Below are 22,058 nucleotides of genomic sequence, written 5' to 3'. Positions count from 1 at the left end.
AAGGAGGCAGTGGCTAAGGACGGACGACGATGGTGGCTGGAAGACGAACAACAGTGGTGGCTGAGGGCGAACAACGATCGTGGCTGGAGGACGAACCAGGAAGATTGAATGGTCGGGGGGGCGGTTGACGGTGGCTTTCGGCGGTGGAGAGTGATGTCGACGGTGCTTATGGTAGCGACGGAGATGGAGGGTGCGGTTGATAGCTGATGCGAGAGAGAAAAGGGAGAGGAGAGAGAGTGAAAAGAGAAATCTATAAAGGGTTTGGGGGGGAGCCTCTGCGTTTTCCGTGATTTCAACTTTTCTATGTGTTTTCACAGAAAACACCCAAAACAACAAAAATGTTGTTTTGGATTTTCTTTGCAAATTTTTTTCTTATTTTTGAAAACATGTTTTTGAAAATAACAAAGAGAACATATTTTCAGTGTTTTGAAAAATTGAAAACAAAAAACGACCCAAAAACACCAAAGAGAACAAGCCCTAAATCACAAGAATCACCCTTGAGCTCAGGCCGAATTGCAAGGACCAGTCCTCTATTTTTAGAAATTATAGTGAACATCAATATTTTTATGCTCTCCCCTTTCCTCTTTCTTTTTAAGCTAATGTTTGTTAACTAAAATATATATAAAAAAAGATAAGATATGAAAAGCATTTTAAGCAACAGTATTTTTCATTATATTTGTTAAATTTTTTTAAAAAGAAGTCACATGACTTCTTATCTTAAACTTTCAAGATAAATTTATATATTCTCTTTTTTCGAATAATTTATCTTGAACTTTACAGATAAATTATCTTAATAAAGTCTTATTTTACTCATTTTAACAAACATTACTTAAAAGTGTATGCATAAAGAAACATATTTTAATTACAAATACAAAAATTGATTTTAATAAATAAATTTCTAAATATATATATATATAGATGGATTTGAATATATATAAACTAGACATATATGTAAGAAAATAAATATATTTTCTAAAAATATATAGAAATAGAAAAACGTACATTTAAATTACAGAATATATTTTAATAAAAATAAATGCACAGAAAGATTTAATATATATATATATGAAAATTAAAAAAAAAAAAACCATTGCTGCCTCGTTTGAGTGACATATAATCAATATTGCTTGTAAAACTATATTTGAGTGTCAAAATAAAGAAATGAGAGAGTTCGACGGTTAATCTGAGGTCAGATTAAAATATATTTTTATCAAATAAATTAATATATAATAATTAAAACACTTAACATTCACAAATTTGTTTTGTTAATTCTAGATTTTCAAAAATAGAGATATTTAGTTTAGAGAGATATTTAAAATTAGTAAAAATCTACTTACAAATACCTCTACTAATGAATGATATATTATAAAAAATATCTATAACTATAATAAAATTTTACCATTGCCACCAATTTAGAATTTTTACACAACAAAAGAAATTTAAAGTCACATAACTAATTCAATAGAACAAATTAGTTGATTACAATTAATTGATATAATTTTCTATGCAAAAAATGTTGGGATTTGAAAAATTGTATGTTTAGGCATATTATAAGCTAATTTTGATTTGACTTTTGCATGTAATGAATAATGAGGAATCATTTATTATCTGACGCTGACATAACAACAGATCATTGCGTGGGTAGGTAAAACTCATAGGCGGGACCCCTCAATGGATGAGTCCCATCGACATCTCCAAATAATCTATTATGATGTCAACATTGAACAACATAATTATTGTATTACGCAAGCATCAGAAAATTCATCAGTGAATGGTGGCTTTGGATTTCATAGTTACCTGTGTTTTAGCCATCCCTCCCTCCTTTCCTCCCTCTCTTAGTTGTTCCTAATACAGATGTCCCTGGATTTTGGCGTACTGGGGTACACCTTATTTCATTACAGTCACTTTTGGCAGCCCATTGGAAGAAATTAAGGGATGTTTTTGTTGAAAGATAAAAGGAGAATCTAACTCTAAAATTTGACAATTTTAATGAAATTGTTAAGTATAAATGACCACAATTTTTATTCTTTAAATAATTTTCTAGCCAAAACGTTTGACTTAACAGAGAAGCGGACTGCATAAAATAGCTAAATTAGTCTTATATTAATTTTCACAATTACCATTACCCTTCTATATAGCACCATAATTTTAATCCATGAAAACTTTGTATGGAAATAGAAAGACTCCGCTTTCAAACTACTATCATCAATTTTAATCCTTATTCTTGGTACATAATTCCTTACTTTAAAAAGGTCAAAAAGAGCCAACCCTCCACACACTGCTCCAAAATAAAAGAAGTCGTGCTATTTGTACAAAATAAAAGTTACAGAAATTTTACAGAATGAGATGTATCGCGAGAAATTGGAGATATATTGAAGCAAATAATCACGATATATTGCTGAGAAATCGAATTAAATGAAAAGAGGAAACATAGATAGCAAAATCAGCTGCTCTTTTCGTCCGTATCCATTATTGTCGAGTGAATTTGGAGAATGGGGTTGGGCATTTGCTTCCAATTTTCGTCGTGATCTCCTCGGATTTATCTCTCTACAACTCCATAAACTGGCCTTTTTTCATTCTCTTTACAGATCTGTGAACACCGAACTCTCTCTCTCTAGGGTGTTGAATCTACTTCGGGCCTATCTTCTTAATCGGTGAGTTTCTGCTCTTCTTCTTTAGCTATTCTAGTTGTGTTTGTAGCTTTTGATGTATATTCGTGCTGTGATTGTTTGATTTCTATTTGTTGCTTTGAACTTGATAAATTTGTGCATTTCGTTTGTGATGTAGCTGTTCAAGATTTGTTTTTGATGTGAAATCGTGTAAAACGAAACTGCTTTCGGGAGATCTTATGCTGCTGTAGATACGATTCTGTGCTTTGATTGGACTCGGGGGAACCTGAATGCTGTAGGAAGGGATTGCTTTTTTTGGGAGATCTCATTGGTTTATGATATGTATTAGTAACTTACACATTCAGCATGTTGTAGGAATCAAAATTTAGCTTGTTATACTATGCTAATAGAAGACATTTATTATGTTTTGCTTGCTTAGAACTTGTGTGCTGTATTTGTTATACATGTGGAAGGGGGTGTAGGTTTGAGTTTTATGATGATGATGTAGACTAGATGGAAGTTATGCATCTACAATTCCTAGTAGATAAGAGGATGAAAAAAATCTGCCTGAGTTTTACAAGCAATTTGCTTGATGCTTGAAGTGTTGTTTATGTTACTTCCTTGCTGTTAAGGGTGTTGATGCATATTGAATTTGTATTACTTATGAATAAGAGTTGTGCTCTATGAATAATGAGCATTTCCCTTTTACCCATCATTACAGTGCTAAGTTTATCACTGATCAATTTAGCTAGAAAATCCATCCTTTTGGATTCGTATATATAGTATATCAGAGCATTATATTAATGAAGATTTTTTTTGATTTTTTTTTCTTGTTAATTAAACAAAAAGGTAATTAAAGTTGTGTTTCCACTTTCATCAACGTTTTGCTCCGCTGGTGAGATTATATTATACTAAAAATGAAAGAAAATGAGAGGCTCCAACTATACTCAGGTGTCTGTCTTGTTTATGGGTCTTTAAGTAGTAAATATTCAGTTAGATTTTTGTGAAAGCATTCTTGTTAGCTTCTTTACCCCTTTATTGAATAGAATATAAATATTCAGTTAGATGTTTTTTTCCTCATTTAAGGTGTGCAATTGATTACAGGTGTGTATTGAAACTTGATTCAATTTTGAGTTTGGAGGACTGCTTTGATTGGGGGCGACCAGCAACATCCAGCATTTAAGATGGTCGACAAAAGTTAGAAATGTCATTAACAAAATTATCTTGTATGTGTAATTGATGTTTTTTCTTTAAAAATTGGTTTTTTGATGAAGGAAATGAAATATTTGAAATTGAAGATGATGAACTTTTGGGAGAATCTGATAATGTGAGAATAATGGATGATGTGAACACATTGGATGATGAATTGTTAGGAGAAGATGGTCCTATTGTGCCTAAGGTTGGGATGAAGTTCAAAGATGAGAATGCAGTATTGGGTTTTTACAAATCATATGCTTATGATATAGGCTTTCCAGTTAGGAAAAGGAATTCGAAAAAGGGTGACGATGGGGTTGTAAAGTATGTGACATTCACGTGTAGTCGAGAGGGTCGAAGAAGTAGCACTGCAAGCACTTCTTTGAAGCCTCAACCAACGACTCAAACAGGGTGTAAAGCTAGGTTGTCAGCATGTTCAGAGACTTGTGGGTTGTGGCGGATTAACTCTATCATTCTTGAACATAATCATCTAATAAGTCCTTCGAAGTCTAGGTTGTATTGATGCAATTGGGAACTTAGTGCACATGTGAAACGCAGACTTGAAGTAAATGATGTTGCTGGGATTCCATTGTACAAAAGTTTTAATTCAGCAGTTGTTGAGGCAGGGGGAAATAAGCAGATGACTTGTGTGGAAAAAGATTGTAGAAACTACATTGAAAAAGTTAGGCTGTTAAGACTCGGGGAAGGAGATGTTGTTGCAATACAGGCATACTTCTCGAGAATGCAAATTCAATACCCTGGTTTTTATTTCAGTATTGATTTGGATGAGGAGGCTCGATTGAAGAACGTGTTCTGGGCCGATAATAGGTGTAAGGAAGCCTACAAGGAGTTCGGTGATGTTGTCACTTTTGATACCACATATCTCACGAATAAGTATGACATGCCATTCGCCCCTTTTGTTGGCATGAATCATCATGGCCAATCGAGATTGCTTGGATGTGGTTTAGTGTCAAATGAGGATATCGAGATGTTTGTTTGGATTTTTAGGACATGACTCCAGTGCATGCATGGTCAAGCTCCCACTGGCATAATAACTGACCAAGATAGGGCAATGCAGAATGCAATTCAAATAGTTTTTTCAAATACTAAGCATAGATGGTGTTTGTGGCATATTTTGAAAAAGTTACCAGAAAAATTTGGGAACCATGTTCATAAGGGTTCTATACATTCAGCAATTCATGAAGTGGTATATGAATCCCAAACTCTTGAAGAATTTGAACAGGGTTGGGCTTCAATGATTAATATCTACACATTGCATGAGTACGAGTGGTTGTCAGGACTTTATACAGAAAGAAACCGTTGGGTTCCATGTTTTTTGAAGACAAGTTTCTGGGCAGGGATGTCGACAATGCAAAGAAGTGAGAGTATGAGTGCGTTTTTTGATGGGTATGTTAATTTGAGGACTTCGTTGAAACAATTTGTTGAACAGTATGAGCGAGCATTGAAAAGTCAAGTGGAGAAAGAGTTTCACGCAGATTTTAGATCCTTTTCTCAAATAGTCCCTTGTGCATCAATGTATGAAATGGAGAAGCAACTTCAGTCTGTCTACACAATATCAAAATTCAGGGAATGTCAAGAAGAGTTCACTGGAATGATGTATTGTCAGGTTATCTATACCGATGAGGGTTTAATGGAGACGACATACGACGTTCAAGAGGTTGTCATGTTTGACGGATGGAGGAAGAAGAAAATATTTAGAGTTTCGTTTCAGAGAGAGGACTGTCATATAGTTTGCAGCTGTCACTTATTTGAATTCAAGGGAATACTATGTAGACATGCTATATTAATTTTGGTACGCAACGATGTCACTACGCTTCCTGAGATGTACATCTTGAGGGGATGGCGGAAAGATGTGAGAAGAGCCCATTCGAGGGTCGCAGTCAACTACGATGGTTGGGTCAAGACTCCCGAACAAAGAAGATACGATGAAATGCGTAAAGCATTTGACAAGGTCGCAGACTTGATAGCAAATAGTGAATCACGAACTCAGACGGTTATGGAGTGGATTGAATTTCAATTGAATGACTTATCAAAAACAGGAACAAGTTATGGGAGTAATCTCCCTTCCCAACAAAATGTTGAAGTTGCATCCGGAAGTGCAGTACAAGAAAATACTGGCAGTGTGAACATTCAAGATCCGAATTGTGCTCGTCGCAAGGGAGCACCAAGGAAAAATCGAATAAAAGGCGCATTAGAACGTACTTCGAAGAAATCTAAGGTCCGTTTCGAAAACTGTTCATTTTGAAGCACACTTGTTGCTGCATGTTTTGAAGTAAAAGATGTTCATTTTGATAATATGTTTATTTATTTAGCTGACTTTATATTATTTGTATGATGTACAGGTTGTTTCAAAAACAACGAAACGCACAAACTTGAGCCAAACTGCATCACAAGAGGGACCGGTCATCATCCAGCCATCACAACAGTCAAATTTTACCATGATCACTCTGCTCACGTTTTCACAATAGTTAATGGTAAAAGTATTAGAAAGTTTTTCTCATGATATATAAGATCACATTTTAGTGGTTCATGTTACTCATTTATGTGCAGAGTGTTCAATCAACAAATTGGAGTAATGCTTACGGAATGAGTTTGCCACCTACAACCGGGATGATTAGTCAACATTTGGTTCCAAATTTTACGCCACTATAACGTCCCGTGATGGGAGAAGCTGTTGGATTAGTAGACAAGTCCAATAGTGAACGAAATGTTACTTAGGATAATGTAGTGGAATTGAAAGAATTTTTAAACTTAGATACTAGCATGAACGAAATGTTACTTATATTCTTGGTAGAATTAAATGTTACTTATATTCTTGTTAAGGATTACTTATATAAATTTTTGAATCTTTAAGCTAATATTAGATAGGGCCTTTCCACACTTAATCTTCTACTTCCTTCTTGTTTCAGCTTTTTTTGGAGTATCATTTAGAATTTTATTAGCCCCAGATATTAAATAACTTAAATCCCACACGTCTTGCCGTTGAAGAAAAGCTTTCATGCACATGCACCAATACTTGTAATTGGTACCTACAAGTTTCTCCATGCCTTTCTGTGTAAGGCTAATTCCACCCACTTCCATTTTAGCAATTAATGATTTGTTTTAAAAAAGAATTTTTCTCCAATAAGTGAATCATTTCCTCACTTGATACCCAAGAAAAAACTATCAATAGTCAATCAAACCTACCTCTGATATCATGATATCAAATAAAAACGCATAGTTTGAGAGCGTGAAAAAAAAAGAAAAGATAACTATGTTATTCATTGAACATGGTCGTTCCTACTACATACTCAATTGTACATGGTCGTACTTATAACATATAGTTTTACTCAATTGCTACTACATACACATGGTCGTTCCTACTACATACATATAGTTTTACCCACAATCATGCTATGCTGGCTCCTTTCCTTTATCATGGTCGTTCACACTTCCTTTTCCCTTGCGTACTGTAACGTTCACTGAAATCTCCCCGTCATTTTTTTCATATATTTGACCTAGAGTCTGGAACATGCGAGATAATTCTTCTACAGGAAAATTAGTGGTACATTTAGCCGAAGCACTGCCACTTGATTCACCTTCTTCAACCCACTTCCAAAATCCACATTTAATACTACAAATATTGCACAACCTCCCTTTGTTTATAGACTCATTTTCCACCTCGAAACATTTTACAATGTCTTCTGTACACGATGGACATGGCCGCTTTGTTGGACATGCTGCAAAGTAGTGCCCCCGTTGTTTATAGCTATGACATACTCCTGCGTTTCGTCCCGTCATTGTAACACTGTGAATTATAAATTGCACTCCAATTAACAACAACACAAGGAAAATACAAGAAAATTTCAAAACTTTGGATGTTTAATACAATTGAATGTTTAATACCATTGAATTTGGATGTTCAAGCTTAGCATGCAAATCCTAACAGGAACTTTTATAAAAACAAATCTTTACTAAATATAACGAAAGACAAGAATATAAAGTGTTTATAAATAGTTGAAGTTGAACTAGATTTCAACTTGAATTTGGATTGTGATTTTTAAATTAGAAGTTCGATTTCAAGTTAAGTTATAAATCTTCAATCCAGTTGACCTTTTGTACAATGAGAGTTAGATCAATGAAATGCTGATTCAATGAATGATATATGTATGTATATAATTAAACAAACTAAAAGTGAAAACGAGTGATGTACAAATTGTTTGTTTGTTTGTTCCTTTCATCTACTATATATATATATATATATCCCTCCCCATGCCTTAATATTTACACAAAGACAACTCCTAGCTAGCTAGTGTACTTTCAATTCAATCAAGGGCCCATCTATTAAATTAACAGACAAACATTGCCAACTTGTAAAGAAGGTACAATAGTTGAACATGCTCAAATATAATCGTAGTAGTATGATTATAATTATATATAATCTTTAGCGGTGCAGCATGTTGAACATGCTCAAATATTGATATTAAAATCATGTTGAAGAGTACAATAGTTGTAATAAACTATACAAGGAAAAAATAATACATAATGCCATAATGGCCTCTTCGTTGCAGAAGGAGGATGATGAAGGATACTTTTAACTAAGAAATATTTATTTTCATTTTAAGCCATATTATTGAGGGATGAAAGTTAAGGAGATTAATTGTAGCATCCCACCCTACTTTACTCCCATTATTTTTTGATACGTGACACCCTTTGACACCCTTTGACTTAATTAAGAAGCTTTATAAGAATATATAAAATTCTTTTTTACAAAAATCACCAGCTCCATTTTATAAAAATAGCTCATACGTGGTTGTAAAAAATGATTATTATACTAGTGATATTTACGAATAAAAAAAATGCATTTTTCACAAATCAAAGGAGTTGTTGGGGGTCTCACAATTTTTCTAATGTAACAGAGAGTGTATATATAAGACATTGGAGCAATTATGCTCATGTAATAATTAATTAATTGTACCATATATGAATAAAGAGCATCTAAGCGTAGGAATAAAGCTACATGACTGTTGGATTTGTCTACTCAATAACTTAATGAGTTGCACATTTACTGCTAATTGACAGAGAATGCTATTCTGATGTGTTTTTTAACAATTTAAACTAGCCAACAGAGAACCATGAGAGGAGTTATGGATGATGTTAATGCTAGGAACATGTAGTATATAATTAAGAGATGAAAATTTAGGAGGACAAACACCACTGTCAATTTTCATCAAATCGAAAGTAGCATTGTAAAGTCGAATACATAGACAAATAACACGACAATGCACAACTCATTATGTGAATACATAGGCAATATATACAACTCAAAAGTACTACATACTAGGGACGTTGGGTGTGATTGCCGACGAGCGGTGGGGGTTGTGGGTTTCGTTTTGGGGATTTGTGGGTTTCGATTTGGGGATTTCTGGGCAGCGGGTGGAGGCGAGAGAGAGAGAGAGAGAGAGAGATGGTGTCCGGCGGTTGTGAGAGCAACCGAGAGAGAGAGATGGTGTCCGACGGTTGTGAGAGCAATCGAGAGAGAGAGAGAGTGAGAAAGAAAGCCAGTCGTGTCAGAGGGGTGGCCGGAGGGTGGGCTGACGGTCGTCAAAGGGAGAGGCAGAGGCGGATGGGACCGACAGTGTGTGCAATAGGGAGAGGGAGAGTGAAAGAGAGCCTCAACAATCGTGGCGGGAAGGTGGATCGACGATCGTGAAAGGGAGAGGCAGAGGCGCTGATGGTTCCGATTTCGTCTACGACAGGGAGAGATCGAGTGAAAGAGAGAGTCTTTTAGGGTTTCATTGGGTAATTTATCAAGGGCCAATTTGGCCATTTAATAGAGGGTTAATCTGGTCATTTCATTCCATTCTGTAAAATTTCTGTAACATTATTTCTGTACAAACAGCACAACTCAAAAAAAAGATTGCCCCTAATAAAAACACAAGACACCAACTTAATTCACAACGACCAAGCACGTGGGAACCGTTTGAGCAGCCAGGCACCTCCCAACAAGACCAGCAGAATCAGGACAACCAGCAACGTGAACATAGAGAGATGATTCAGTTTCCTCTCTGCCACTGAGTTCTTCATATATTTTGGTAACTGCTCCGAGTTTGGAGAGATCGATTCCTCGCCCTCGAGTGAATCGGCAAGGTATGTTTCTGGCTTTGGAAAGGAAGAACATCTGGTGGAATTGTTTGCTCTTGCTGTTGAGACCAGCTCTCATCCTCGGACTTGTCAGCCACCACTGGTATGAGATCAGGAGTTCGCGGTAGTAAAGATTTGCCCAGGTCGACAATATCATCTTTTAGTATCTCGGCATAGCACTCATCGTCATCACAATCCTGCAATGTGAAGAAATTAAGGTGCCGGGATCAAGCCTGTCCTTGGCTGCTGGGGAAGAATAGAGATCTTAGATTCGATGAATTTTGGAGAAACTAAGGCTTTATCACCAATGAAGAGAAAAAGTAAGCACAAGGCAAGGAAATGAACCAACCTGGTGGGTAAAGTCAGGTTGAGAAAACTCGTCCTTCGGTTTCTGATCAGACTCGGATCCAGCATCAATCGGCTGTTCATCTGAGTGAGAATTATTACTGTTGTTACAGTCCTTTGAGCAACATTCAACTAACTTGGCTCCTTTAAACAAGCTCGACTGTTCAGCACACGCTTCAGATAAACTAAAATTATTATTGTTCTCAGGTGTTAAAAGATTTTGACTGGAAGAACCCTCTCTTGGCATATAATTTAATCGAGGCTCACTATTCTTCCGAAGGCGGCAAACAACCAAAGAATCCTTTAGATACAATAGAGATTTGCCAATAAATTATAGATTTCACCAAGGAGGAACATCATTACATATTTAAGCAAGTGCAGGTATAAAACTGTCAGTTTATTATACTATGAAAAGGCAAAATTGCCAGGAAAAAAAATCAACTAACATTTTCAGTAAGAGGGGTTGTCTGTTGAAGAGATGTTCTACGTATAAATTCGACCAGAACAAAGCCACGAAAATGATAAAATTTTGATAGAATTGAACATTCAATAATGGAAAATGATCATCTGAAGCATGTCTGTCCATGAGCATTTCAACTACATGAGAGGTTGAACTGTGCAGATCTTTTGCTTTGATCATTACATATGACAAAATCCTTTTCTTTTTTCTTTCATAAGCATTCTTAGATTGTGGTTGTTTATGAAATCATCTTCTCATGCTATCACGGTTTGATCTTGACAAGCCTTCTTTCTTCCTATTCGCTATGAATGGGAAGATTTCTTCTAACGACTAAGTAGTGAGGTGAGGAAGAAATTAAGGAGATAGGGAGAAATAAGAGAAACAGAGAGAGAAAGAGACTGTGAGAGAATGGATGATCTGATATTCTTTTTCATGAAAATCTTGAAAATGGGTGGAGGGGAATTTATACAACCAACTAAGGAAGATTCCCTATAGCCTGGCTGTTGTAACCGCCTCTGCCAGCTTATTCCACTTGCACGTGGATTCCTTTGAGCTAAAAACCTCTAACAAACTACAGCATTACAAAAATTGAAATGGCTGAAATAACACTAACAGAATAATACTAACAGAATGCAAGAAAAAAAAAATTCATTCCTAAGGTATGTCTCGTAGCGTGACATTTCCCCCCTCGTTCAAGAATTCTTATCCTCAAGAATAGTGAGAAGATTGGTTGATCTTGGGAACTGCTTGAGCAAATTAGGAAGGTACTCCCAAGTGTTGTCCTCAGCCATCTTATCTCACCACTTGACTAATACCTGGATTAGTGGTGCCGTTGGTAAATGACTCGCATGTCCACTATAGCCTTCGGTTCTAGAGCTTCATAGTTTTCCCTAGGCATCGTATGTAGGGAGGGACTCACCCTTTGTGCTCCTACTGACTTCTTCAAGAGGGACACATGGAACACTAAGTGGATGTGGGAGTTCTCTGGAAGTTGCAGTTGATAGGCTACTTGTCCGATCTTAGCAACTATGGGAAAGGGCCTATAATATTTAGGGCTAAGCTTGGACACTTGTCTGCGGGATATAGACTTCAAATGAAGGTACCGAAGCCACAAATACACTTCTTCTCCCACCTCAAAATTCCTCACTTCTCTTGTGATCCAAAATTTGCTTCATCTTGTTTTGAGCTGAAGCTAACTCCCTTTTTAGCTGCTGCAAAACCTCCTTTCTTTGTTGCAAATATTCCTCCACGGTGGCCATCGTTGAATAGTTGCCCATTGCTGGTAAAATAGGCGGTTTGTAACCAAACAGGGCTTTGAATGGGGACATCTTAAAGGATGTGTGGTGGTTAGAGTTGTACCACCATTGGGCCAAGGATAACCACATGTGCCAGCTCTTAGGATGTAGGAAGCTTACACATTTTAAGTATGTTTCCAACCCTTGATTAACCTTCTCTGTTTGGCTGTCCGTTTGAGGATGATAGTCGTAGACATGTTCAACCTTGTGCCCAGCGCCCTCATCAGCTCCCTCCATAAAAGGCTGGTAAAATTTTTATCTCGGTCTGATATTATGGTCTTAGGAACTCTATGCATTTTACCACTTGATCTAAGAAAACTCTAGCCACATCTTGGGCTGTAAAGGGGTGTGTGAGTCCTATAAAGTGCACAAACTTGGTTAGCCTATCGACTACCATCAAAATGTTGTCCCTACCTTTCGATTTTGGTAATCCCTCAATGAAATCCATAGATAAACTCTCCCATGCTTGGTCCGAAATGGGTAGTGGCTGCAAAAGGCCCGGGTAGGCCATGGTTTCACTCTTGCACCTCTGGCAGATATCATAAGCTACTACGAACTTCTTCACTTCCGTTTTGAGCCCTGGCCAAAAGAATAGCTGCTTCACTCGTGTGTAGGTATTCTGCACCCCTGAGTGTCCCCCCATTGCAGACCCATGCAGGGACTGTATTATCTTCCTCTTGAGTACACCATTGTTTCCTAGAACCAGCCTTGGTGTCTCAGCAAGCCTCCCACTAAGGAGTAATCTCCGTCCCCATCTTGGCTGATAGTTGCCTTTTCCAACAAGGCCTTTACTTTCTCATCCCTTTCATAACTAGCTATTACCTCTTGACACCACTCGGGTACTAAAGCAGTAATGGTGACCAAACTCCCTTTTTCATGACATCTAGAGAGGGCGTCCGCAACCACATTTTCCTTTCCTTTCTTGTACTGAATAATATAATCTAATCCCAATAGCTTGGACATCCCTTTCTTTTGAAGCTGGGTGTGCAATTTTTGTTGCAAAAGAAACTTTAAGCTCTCATGGTCTGTCTTGATAACAAACCTCCCCCCCTCCAAATAATGCCTCCATTTTTCCACAACTATTAACACAGCCAAAAACTCTTTTTTGTAGATGCTAAGCCCCACATGTTTAGCACCAAGAGCCTGGCTAAGGAAGGCTAACGGCCTTCCCTCCTACATTAGAACTGCCCTAACCCCTGTTGCACAAGCGTCGGTCTCTAGGACGAAAGGCTTGCTGAAATCTGGTAACCTGAGGATAGGTACCCTACTCACCGCCTCCTTCAGCCTTTCAAAGGCTGTATCCGCCTCTAGCCCCCAATTAAATCCCTCATTCTTAAAAAGCTCAATCAATAGTTTGCTAATGACCCCCATAATTCTTAACAAACCAGCGATAATAACCGGTCAATCCAAGGAATCCCCTCAATGCTTTGACTGTCCTTGGTCATGGCCAAGCCACCATGGCTTCCATCTTTTTAGGATTTGTGCTAACTCCTTCTTTTGAGATCAGATGTCCCAAGCATTCCACTTGAATTTGACCGAAAGCACACTTGGTTCTTTTGATAAAGAGCCGATTGGATCTGAGGATTTCAAATGTGGTTCTCAAGTGGCTCAAGTGTTGATCAAAGGAGGGGCTATAAATGAGGATATCATCAAAGAACATTAGTATAAATTTTCTTAAGTAGGGCTCAAATATTTGGTTCATAAGCGATTGAAAAGTGGCTAGAGCATTGGTGAGTCCAAATGGGATCATCAAAAATTCAAAATGGTCATAGTGTTGTCCTAAAGGCTGTTTTATGGGTATCCTCAGGTCTCATCCTTATTTGATGATAACCCGAGCGTAGGTCAACTTTGAAAAAAACTTGGCTTGATGGAGTTCATCCAAGAGATCCTCCACTAGTGGTATAGGGAATTTGTCCTTGATAGTCATAGCGTTAAGTTGGCGATAATCCAAAATAGCCATGACCCATCTTTTTTTTTTACTAGTAGGATAGGAGATGCAAACGGGCTATGGCTGGATTTTATGGACTATTGCACCATTTCCCTCACCATTTTTTCTATCATTGATTTCTAGACAGGTGGGTAGTGGTAGGATCGAATGTTAATGGGTTCTGAATTGGGTTTGAGGTTAATGGCATGGTCTAATTCACGGGTAGGAGGAAGGGTTTTCGGTTCCATGAATAAATCCTCAAATTCAATCAACAATTTATCAAGGAGAACCGAATTGTGTACCTGGTCAAGCATTCCCTCCGATGTGCTAACTTGGAAGTGAATTTCTCCTTGGTTCCCTGTACTGCTCACGTCTTCCTCCATCTCCACAATGGAAAATAATTGAGTTAGATGGTCCCACCGGCTTTTGAACACCTTTTTCAACCTCTTTCCAGTGATCAATTTGCAGGTTCCTGCCTTTCTTTCCCCAGTTAGAGTCAGTGTCCGTCCTTCCCTTTCAAAAGACACCTCCATCTTGTTGAAGTCAAAACTGATGGGACTAACTCCCTTCATCCAATGCACCCCCAAAACCACATCACAGCCTCCCAATTGCAAGAGCCTCAAATCTGCCTCGAACTCCTCTTCTTGCATTTTCCAACAAAAACCATTGCAGGCCGATTTGCTTAATACCCTATGACTGTTAGCCACTGTTACACTCAAGGGTGGTGTTCCCTCGAGTGGACACGTCAACCTCTGGGCCATGCCTTCATCAAGAAAGTTGTGGGTACTCCTACTATCTATCAGGATCATGAGGTTCCCCCCCTTGATCTGCCATTCTACCTTAATAATCTTGTTGTTGGCAACTCCCTTCAATGCATGGAGGGATATTTCCCCATTATCTTCCTCCTCGACCTCCTCTGCGGCTCCTTCCATCCCACTTAGCTCCCTTTCTTCACTTCCAACAACAAAATCTGCCTCTTACACTGATGGCTAATGTGGTATTTGTCCCCACAATGAAAACAAAGTCCAGCTAGTCTCCTCTATTCCCTTAATTGCTCCCCAAAAGGCATTGAGCTCGGGCCCAATCCACATTTACCACCACCGGTCACCTTTGCTAGTTCCTGGCCATATCCTCTTCCTCCTAAGTTAGAGGCCCCTGCCACCATCCCTTTTGCCTACTGCCTCTATTTTTTTAACAAAGCTTTCACCACCAGTTCTTGTAACCAGGAGTTTTCAGTTGCTTGTTCTATGGTTTGAGGCCTTAACACCTTTACCATGGGCTTAAGTTCATCATTAAGTCCACTCAAATAGCTGGATAAGAAATAGGTTTCTGATAGATGGGGGTTATGCTGGATCATGAGCGAACTCAGCTCCTCAAAACACATCTGGTATGCCTTCACACTCCCAGTCTGTTTGAGTTTATTAAACTCTTCTATTATATCCACCATGCTCATCTCCCCAAATCTTTCACACAATTTCTTCGAAAGCTCTTCCTATGTACCATTCCTCCTTAGCCTAAGACACCCCTGAAACCAGGCATCCACAGCTTCATTGAAGTAAGCTGATGCTAACAACACCCTATGCCCTTCTGGAATATTATACCAATCAAACATCCTTTTACATTTTCTCAGCCACCAACGAGAGTTGACGCCATCGAATGTAGGAATGTTCATCCGAGGCAAGGGAAACCCTAGTTGGTGGGGATTAATTGGGACCATCCCTTCCCCTATCCAGTAAGCCTTCCACTTCTTCTTCTGGGTCACCCTCAATCTTCGAGGTGCCCTATCCCCTATCTCTCCCATTTTCCTGAAGGATTGGCTCTGTTCTTTCTCTAGGGGGAAAGTCGGGAGATAAACTTACCCTGTTTTGACGAGCAAACATCATCACAAATTGCTGCATTTGGGCACCCAACTCCTCTCTCACCCTTGCTATGGAACCTTCCAATCCCTGCTCCAGACCTTCTATGGAGCTTTCTACCTTGCAATCCATTGCCATGGTCGCTTCGTGATTCCGAGTCACTCCTAATTCCAATTGTTCAATCCGATTCTGGGTATCGACCATAGCTGAGCGAAACTGTTGTAGTTGTGACTCCAGCACCTTCGTGCGAGTACCTTCTGCCATGGTTTCAGCTAGCGACGCCGAAGACCAGGGCTCTGATACCAATTTGTCACGGTTTGATCCTAACAAGCCTTCTTTCTTCTTATTCGCTATGAATGGAAAGATTTCTTCTAACGACTAAGTAGTGAGGTGAGGAAGAAATTAAGGAGATAGGGAGAAATAAAAGAAATAAAGAGAGAAAGAGACTGTGAGAGAATGGATGATCTGATATTCTTTTTCATGAAAATCTCAGAAATGGGTGGAGGGGAATTTATACAACCAGCCAAGGAAGATTCACTGCAGCCTGGCTGTTGTAACCGCCTTTGCCAGCTTGCTCCACTTGCACGTGGATTCCTTTGAGCTAAAAACCTCTAACAAACTGCAGCATTACAGAAATTGAAATGGCTGAAATAACACTAACAGAATGCAAGAAATAAAAATAAAATTTATTCCCAAGGTATGTCTCGTAGCATGACACATGCCTAAACAGTGTTGGACATCCAAGTATGGTTTCAATTGATGCTCCTAAATTAAGTTAGTCCAAGCTAGAGTTTGAATTTGACCTAAGTTAGAAGTAAAGCGCATATCTAGTATCATATCTCCAAAATAAAGCTTCACAGTTAGCGCAGCTTTTGAAAATATCATTGCTTCAAATATCACTGCAATTTTTTCCAAATATACTAGTTTAAGAAGAAGCATGGCTACAGATCTGGATATCGTTACAGACACAGCCACAGGAAACAGACGAGGAACAATGATAGAAAAATTGAGAATACAGAATTGACAAGAAGATGCAGCAAAGTCAATTCATGTAGTTAACCACACCTAATGGGATTAAGGCTTGGGATTGTTGCTGTACAGAATTGACAAGGACAGCATTAAATGTCTACTGGCTATACCTATAAAAATAATAACTATAAACCATCAAAATTACAGCATTGATTTATCATAAAAGATAATATCCATTCCTTTTTTTAGAGAGTGAACAAATTAAAACTAAAAGAATCAACTCGAGGCAAACCTGTACAAGAACAACCTCAAAACTACTTGTTGAGAGTAAAATGATATAAAAAGATAAAAGTCAACTCTTTATCTAACAACTCAAACTTTTAGATCAAATAGTGTTTAACAATTCACATGGCATCAAAGTATTGCCAAGGTTCTAAGTTCACATCTCACCGTTAACCCAATTTTTTAAATTGTTGCATGTGTTTAGACTAGTTATGCAATGATGCTTCGCTACACATGAGGGGATATGTTGAGAGTAAAAATGACAATATAAAAGATAAAATTAACACTCTAATTAAAAGTTTAAACTTTTTATCAGATGGTGATTAACAATTCAACACTATTTAAAGCAAACATCATCAAAAAAGGCTTCAATAGAGAAAAGAAAGGCATCATTTCTCACCTAATAACAATCACAAGCCTTAATCCTGCTAGGTGGGTTGGTTGCATTAATTCTAAATCTCCAAACCATCTTTTGTCTAGAATTCATGATGTTTGATTTGCCAAGTTTTATGCTAGCTTTCAACTACCTAATGCAAACCTCCTTTATCTAGACTATAAATAGGAAGTTCCTGCAACATTAGAAGCGTTGAGGGTACTCAAGGCAGAAGGGGTGTTGCAGTATCTCTCTCCCATCAAAAAAGAAAAATCTAACAGCCCTCCTTACTCTCTTGCCAACATGTCACATAACATACAATATTAATGCTCCAAGCCTCTTGGCTCCTAACTTGGACAAGCCCAGCCCCATTAATACAAAAAGTCAGTCAGAAAATGTGGCATGACCTACGAGCACCACAAAGAAAAGGAAAAGACTGCAAAGATCACAAGCTACTGTATATTGAAAGAGCAAATTATGAACTCATTCCCCATCCATCTCACATAGATAGAACAAATTAGTTATGATCCTGCCTTTCTAAACAACAGTAGGAAAAAGGCCATTCCTATTACTACAGCTATAAAAGGCCTACCTAGCAGAGGGTTCCAACTCCATAAGATCTTCCAAGGGAAGTCCAATCAACCTATTCTTAGTAAAAACAAGTGTAAATAAAATAAAGAAGACTATCATGGAATCAATTTTTCCGTCGTGAGAATTATGCTTGAATTGGTGGGACCATACAATGTCACCAGACAAGAGAGAAACAATCACTCACAATAACCATTTTTACAAGTCTAGAATACATATTGAGAAACAAAGTCTCAATAGCAAGCCTATTATTAGCCGAAGAATACATATTGAGAAATAAAAAACTCAAAACGTCTCAGGTACACAAACTATGAGTCTAGAATCTAAACAGTCCCAACCACAAAGTCTCCATAACCATTTTCATAAAGGAACTATGCCAAAAGCCCTTGCTGGCTGCTACCTAATCCCCAAGCCAACCCCCAATCTAGGTAAACAAGCTTTGTCCTAGCTGACCAAATAATACTTAGAATATATCCCAAGCCCACCCCAGAAAAAATCTATGCAATTTTTTCTTAGCTACCAAGCAGGAATATAAACAATGACATAATATAACCAGGATACAAGATATAATGCCTTAATAAGCATTTAGGAAAGTACTACCTCTACCAAGATGCAAGTCTATACTCACACCTGTCAGTAACACTATCCCAAATATAGCTTTAAAAGGGATCCAAGTAGCAAAACTAAAAATTTGGTCAGCTAATGCCACATACTTTACAGCCTACAGAATCAGCTAAGATATGAAATACAACAAATTGTACCCACTGGAATGTCTTTTTCCAAGAAAGATTAATTTCAAGACCAGAGACGACCTTAAAGCAGAGAAGGATATTTCTCACAGACTTTAAACCCTCTTACTATGCTAACTAAAATGGCTATCATCTGCAAAAAGAAAATGAGAAACTCTCAAGCCAACTCCACCTTGTTCCACCTCAAAACCACAAATCCAAGCAAGATTATCATCCCTAACAATTAACCAGTGAAAGGTCTCCATAAACGTAATAAAAAGGAAAATGGATGCTAGCTCACCTTATCTCTGCACTCTATAACTGTTAAAGAAACCTTTAGTCACTATATCTAACAGACAGAAAACAGGATTTAACCCAAGAATGCCATTTATACCCAATCCCCTCTCTTCAATCATAAGATAAATAGGAAATTCCAACAAATGTAACCATATGCATTCTGAACGTTCAAGTTACAAATCAACTGTAGAATATTATCTGTCCAATGAAGAGTCCAAACATTCATTGGCGAACAGCACAACTTCAAGAATTTGACACAAACAAAAGCATTCTAGAATTCAGAAATTGCTAACATCAAATCTCCTAAAGAGAATTGTAATGAGGGTTTTGTACAAACTCCTAATGAGACCAAAAAATCTAAAGTCCTTTAGCTCCTGCAAATGAGGAAAAGGTAGCATTGAAATTTTTTTCAACACTAAACTTGTAAATGTAACACTTCACCTCAAATGTCAACACAAATTTGAAGTTTAAGATCAGTAGATCACTCATCAGCAAATAGAAAAAATCATAAATACAGAAGATCATTATCCAGGTTTGATATCTAAAAGGCATGAAATAACATAATGGTCAAATAAAACTGCTCCCCACATCCCGGGCCCACTCCCTGCCAGAGAGAAAGGGAAGAATAATTCTTTGAAATAGATCCAATTTCAAGTCTAACATGTAATTGGCATGCTCAAAAAGCAGCTCTGTGAGACTTGTTCCCTACATGAATATGATACCCATCTTTAAAGAAATTATAAAAATTAAAAAGGCATACTAAAATATATTCAAGCATAAAAAGAAGATTGTTTTTCTCTTGAATCCTTGACATTTTGGAGCTGAAATTTTACCATTATTGAGAAGCACTTGTGTTGATTAGAGCGGAAGACTCAAAACAAAACAGATTACACAACATTCTCAGAATCCAATCACTTCGACAGAACAGAAAACATACCCACACTTACGCAATCAAAAGCGCAAGCAAATCAGAATGAAAGGAAAAACAGAAATAGAAAGAGGACACAACAAATTTACCGTGGTTCACCCAAATAGGGCTACGTCCACGTTGAGCTTAGGAAGAAAGAGCTCACTGCATTATATCGAGTAGGGTTACAAGATCAATGCTTACAAACTGTACATCAATGGTTCCTCTAACAAAAATAGCCTCACAATCATCAAATACAGATTAGAAGCAAACCTAAGAACTAGAGATTACAATGAGAACAGAAAGCAACAAGAATGAAAGCTTTTCTCACCAAAACCCTCCTCCGATCAATCTCCCTCTTTCCCTTCTCTTTTCAGCGATCTTTCGTCTACTTACCATCCCGAGGCACTGTAGCATTTATATGAGAATTGAGCGACTAGGATTTGATCCAATAAAGGCAGCATCGACGGCTATCAGTTAATCATATAACACGATTAACAGAAAGAGAGCACAAGACAATCAAGAGGCGTTGGGCAAAGGAGCAGCCTTGATGGTTGCCAAGTGGGCCTCCATCAGCCGTCCAAACTGGGCAGCTGAGGTTGCCAACTTTGCCCTCCAATCAAGACGGCACCGATTTTTGATGCTTCACCCACAACAACTTGGTAATTGTTTTTCCCTGAGCCAGTTCATCAAAATTTGTATTGAATTGGGACCCCAAAGATAAGGAAGTCTCATCTGTTTTCTAGTTGAAATTTTGAAGTGCCGTGACATTGCACATTCCCTGTTTGACAATCCAGAAATTAAATATTAGGGTTGAAGGTTTGCAACCAGAAAATGTACATCTTATTCCAACATAGCCAAGCAGTGATAGTTTCTAAATTTACAGTGGATAAGTACAAATAAGGGCATTTTGACTCCTTTCCGAACATTAAAGCTGAAAATAGAACAAACAAGTTCCTATAAATTTGAATGGCATACCATTAACAGGAGTGTACCTCAGAAATGCAGCAATTATAGGAAACTTCTACAATACTTTCCAGTAAAGTACAAGTGTGCAACAAATAAAAAGGAGTAAAAATGACTGGAAAGTGATGTCTGAATCGTTCAAGCAACAGCAGTTATCATCCAATTTGCTAAGCTCACTACCAGATAAAAGATAACCTTTTTAGTAATATGGCACAAAAGCGGTTTTTTTTTTCATTTTTAACAGTGTGGCAACATCTTTGAAACCTTGAGCAAGAGCAACTGCCAAAACTATTGAGTGATAACCTGAGATTGTCCAGTTATATGAAATTCATACATTAGCCATTCTGTTCTCTCCCTTTTTGGTGGGCTGCCTATATAGAAGACCAGAGTCCTTTTTGTGCCAATCAGTTCAGAACCTGACTTCACATTTCTTTCTTTCCCAGTGGCTTTCCAATAGCCAGCTACAGTTTCCCTCTTACTTTGTGAGCCATTTGGATACTTCCTTCCACAATGAGAAAAGAAGAACCATTCATTCTCTGATTGAATGAGGGATTTGGCTGCTAACATATAAAGTCGTTAGTCAACTCAGTATTTAGTACAAACCAGAAATATTTTCTAAATATATATACATATAAAGCGTTTAAGGATGATAACAAAGTAAAATAGATAAAAACCCAATGAACCAATGAAAGCAAGAGATAGAATTCAGAAGTCCAAACTAGTTTAGATTACAAAAGATCAAGCAAATGCTTAATTACTTCTACAAATATGTGATTTTACCAGTTCTAACATGGAGATGTTGGGACCCACACGTAAAAGACCTGTTTTGAAAAGATGGGGTTTGGGCTATTGATATGGCAAGATGAGATGGAATTGCTATTGAGTCTACGAGGCGTACGAGAAATGGTTGGGAGCAATGAACTAGGTGAAGTGGTTAGATTTTGCGAGTTGTTCCAACCTGGATGTTATTTCAAGAGCCAAATGAGAATGAATACCACACTGAAGAGTAAAATAACAGGCGAGTTACACGTTCCATTGTGTCGAAATGTGAGGAGCAGGTGGGGATGATCACCCTGGGGTATGCGCTAGCGCCCTTGACAGGTACTCTAGAACCTCAG

At 37.8% G+C, this 22,058-nt stretch overlaps 2 protein-coding genes across 8 annotated transcripts; one reads left to right on the top strand and one right to left on the bottom strand.

The window, feature by feature from the left end:
- Positions 1 to 29: 29 nt before the first annotated feature.
- On the top strand, positions 30 to 6,292 carry LOC127811646 (protein FAR1-RELATED SEQUENCE 5-like). The gene is made up of 5 exons (XM_052351723.1): positions 30 to 111; positions 3,884 to 4,127; positions 4,362 to 4,793; positions 4,920 to 6,042; positions 6,167 to 6,292. Exons 1-5 carry the CDS (start codon positions 30 to 32, stop codon positions 6,290 to 6,292), a joined length of 2,007 nt encoding a protein of 668 aa, XP_052207683.1.
- A 1,608-nt stretch (positions 6,293 to 7,900) lies between these two features.
- LOC127809639 (uncharacterized) lies at positions 7,901 to 20,407 on the bottom strand. Of its 7 annotated transcripts, XR_008025185.1 has the most exons (4): positions 20,306 to 20,337; positions 20,085 to 20,139; positions 10,297 to 16,449; positions 8,051 to 10,144 (listed from the first exon to the last, which is right to left on the bottom strand). XR_008025185.1 is itself a non-coding variant. In XM_052348602.1 (3 exons), exons 2-3 carry the CDS (start codon positions 10,537 to 10,539, stop codon positions 9,887 to 9,889), a joined length of 501 nt encoding a protein of 166 aa, XP_052204562.1. In that variant the 5' UTR covers positions 10,540 to 10,593; positions 20,306 to 20,366; the 3' UTR covers positions 8,957 to 9,886. The 7 variants fall into 7 exon arrangements, 2 of the variants coding, with proteins under 2 accessions (XP_052204562.1, XP_052204556.1); XR_008025187.1 differs by lacking the exon at positions 20,306 to 20,337 and having other exon boundaries at positions 7,901 to 10,193; positions 20,085 to 20,298; XR_008025186.1 differs by lacking the exon at positions 20,306 to 20,337 and having other exon boundaries at positions 7,901 to 10,190; positions 20,085 to 20,298.
- Between the last annotated feature and the right edge of the window lie 1,651 nt (positions 20,408 to 22,058).

Source organism: Diospyros lotus, chromosome 1 (genome assembly GCF_014633365.1).
Source record: "Diospyros lotus cultivar Yz01 chromosome 1, ASM1463336v1, whole genome shotgun sequence".
NCBI classification, from domain to species: domain Eukaryota; kingdom Viridiplantae; phylum Streptophyta; class Magnoliopsida; order Ericales; family Ebenaceae; genus Diospyros; species Diospyros lotus.
This window is presented reverse-complemented; position numbering and strand designations above follow the sequence as displayed.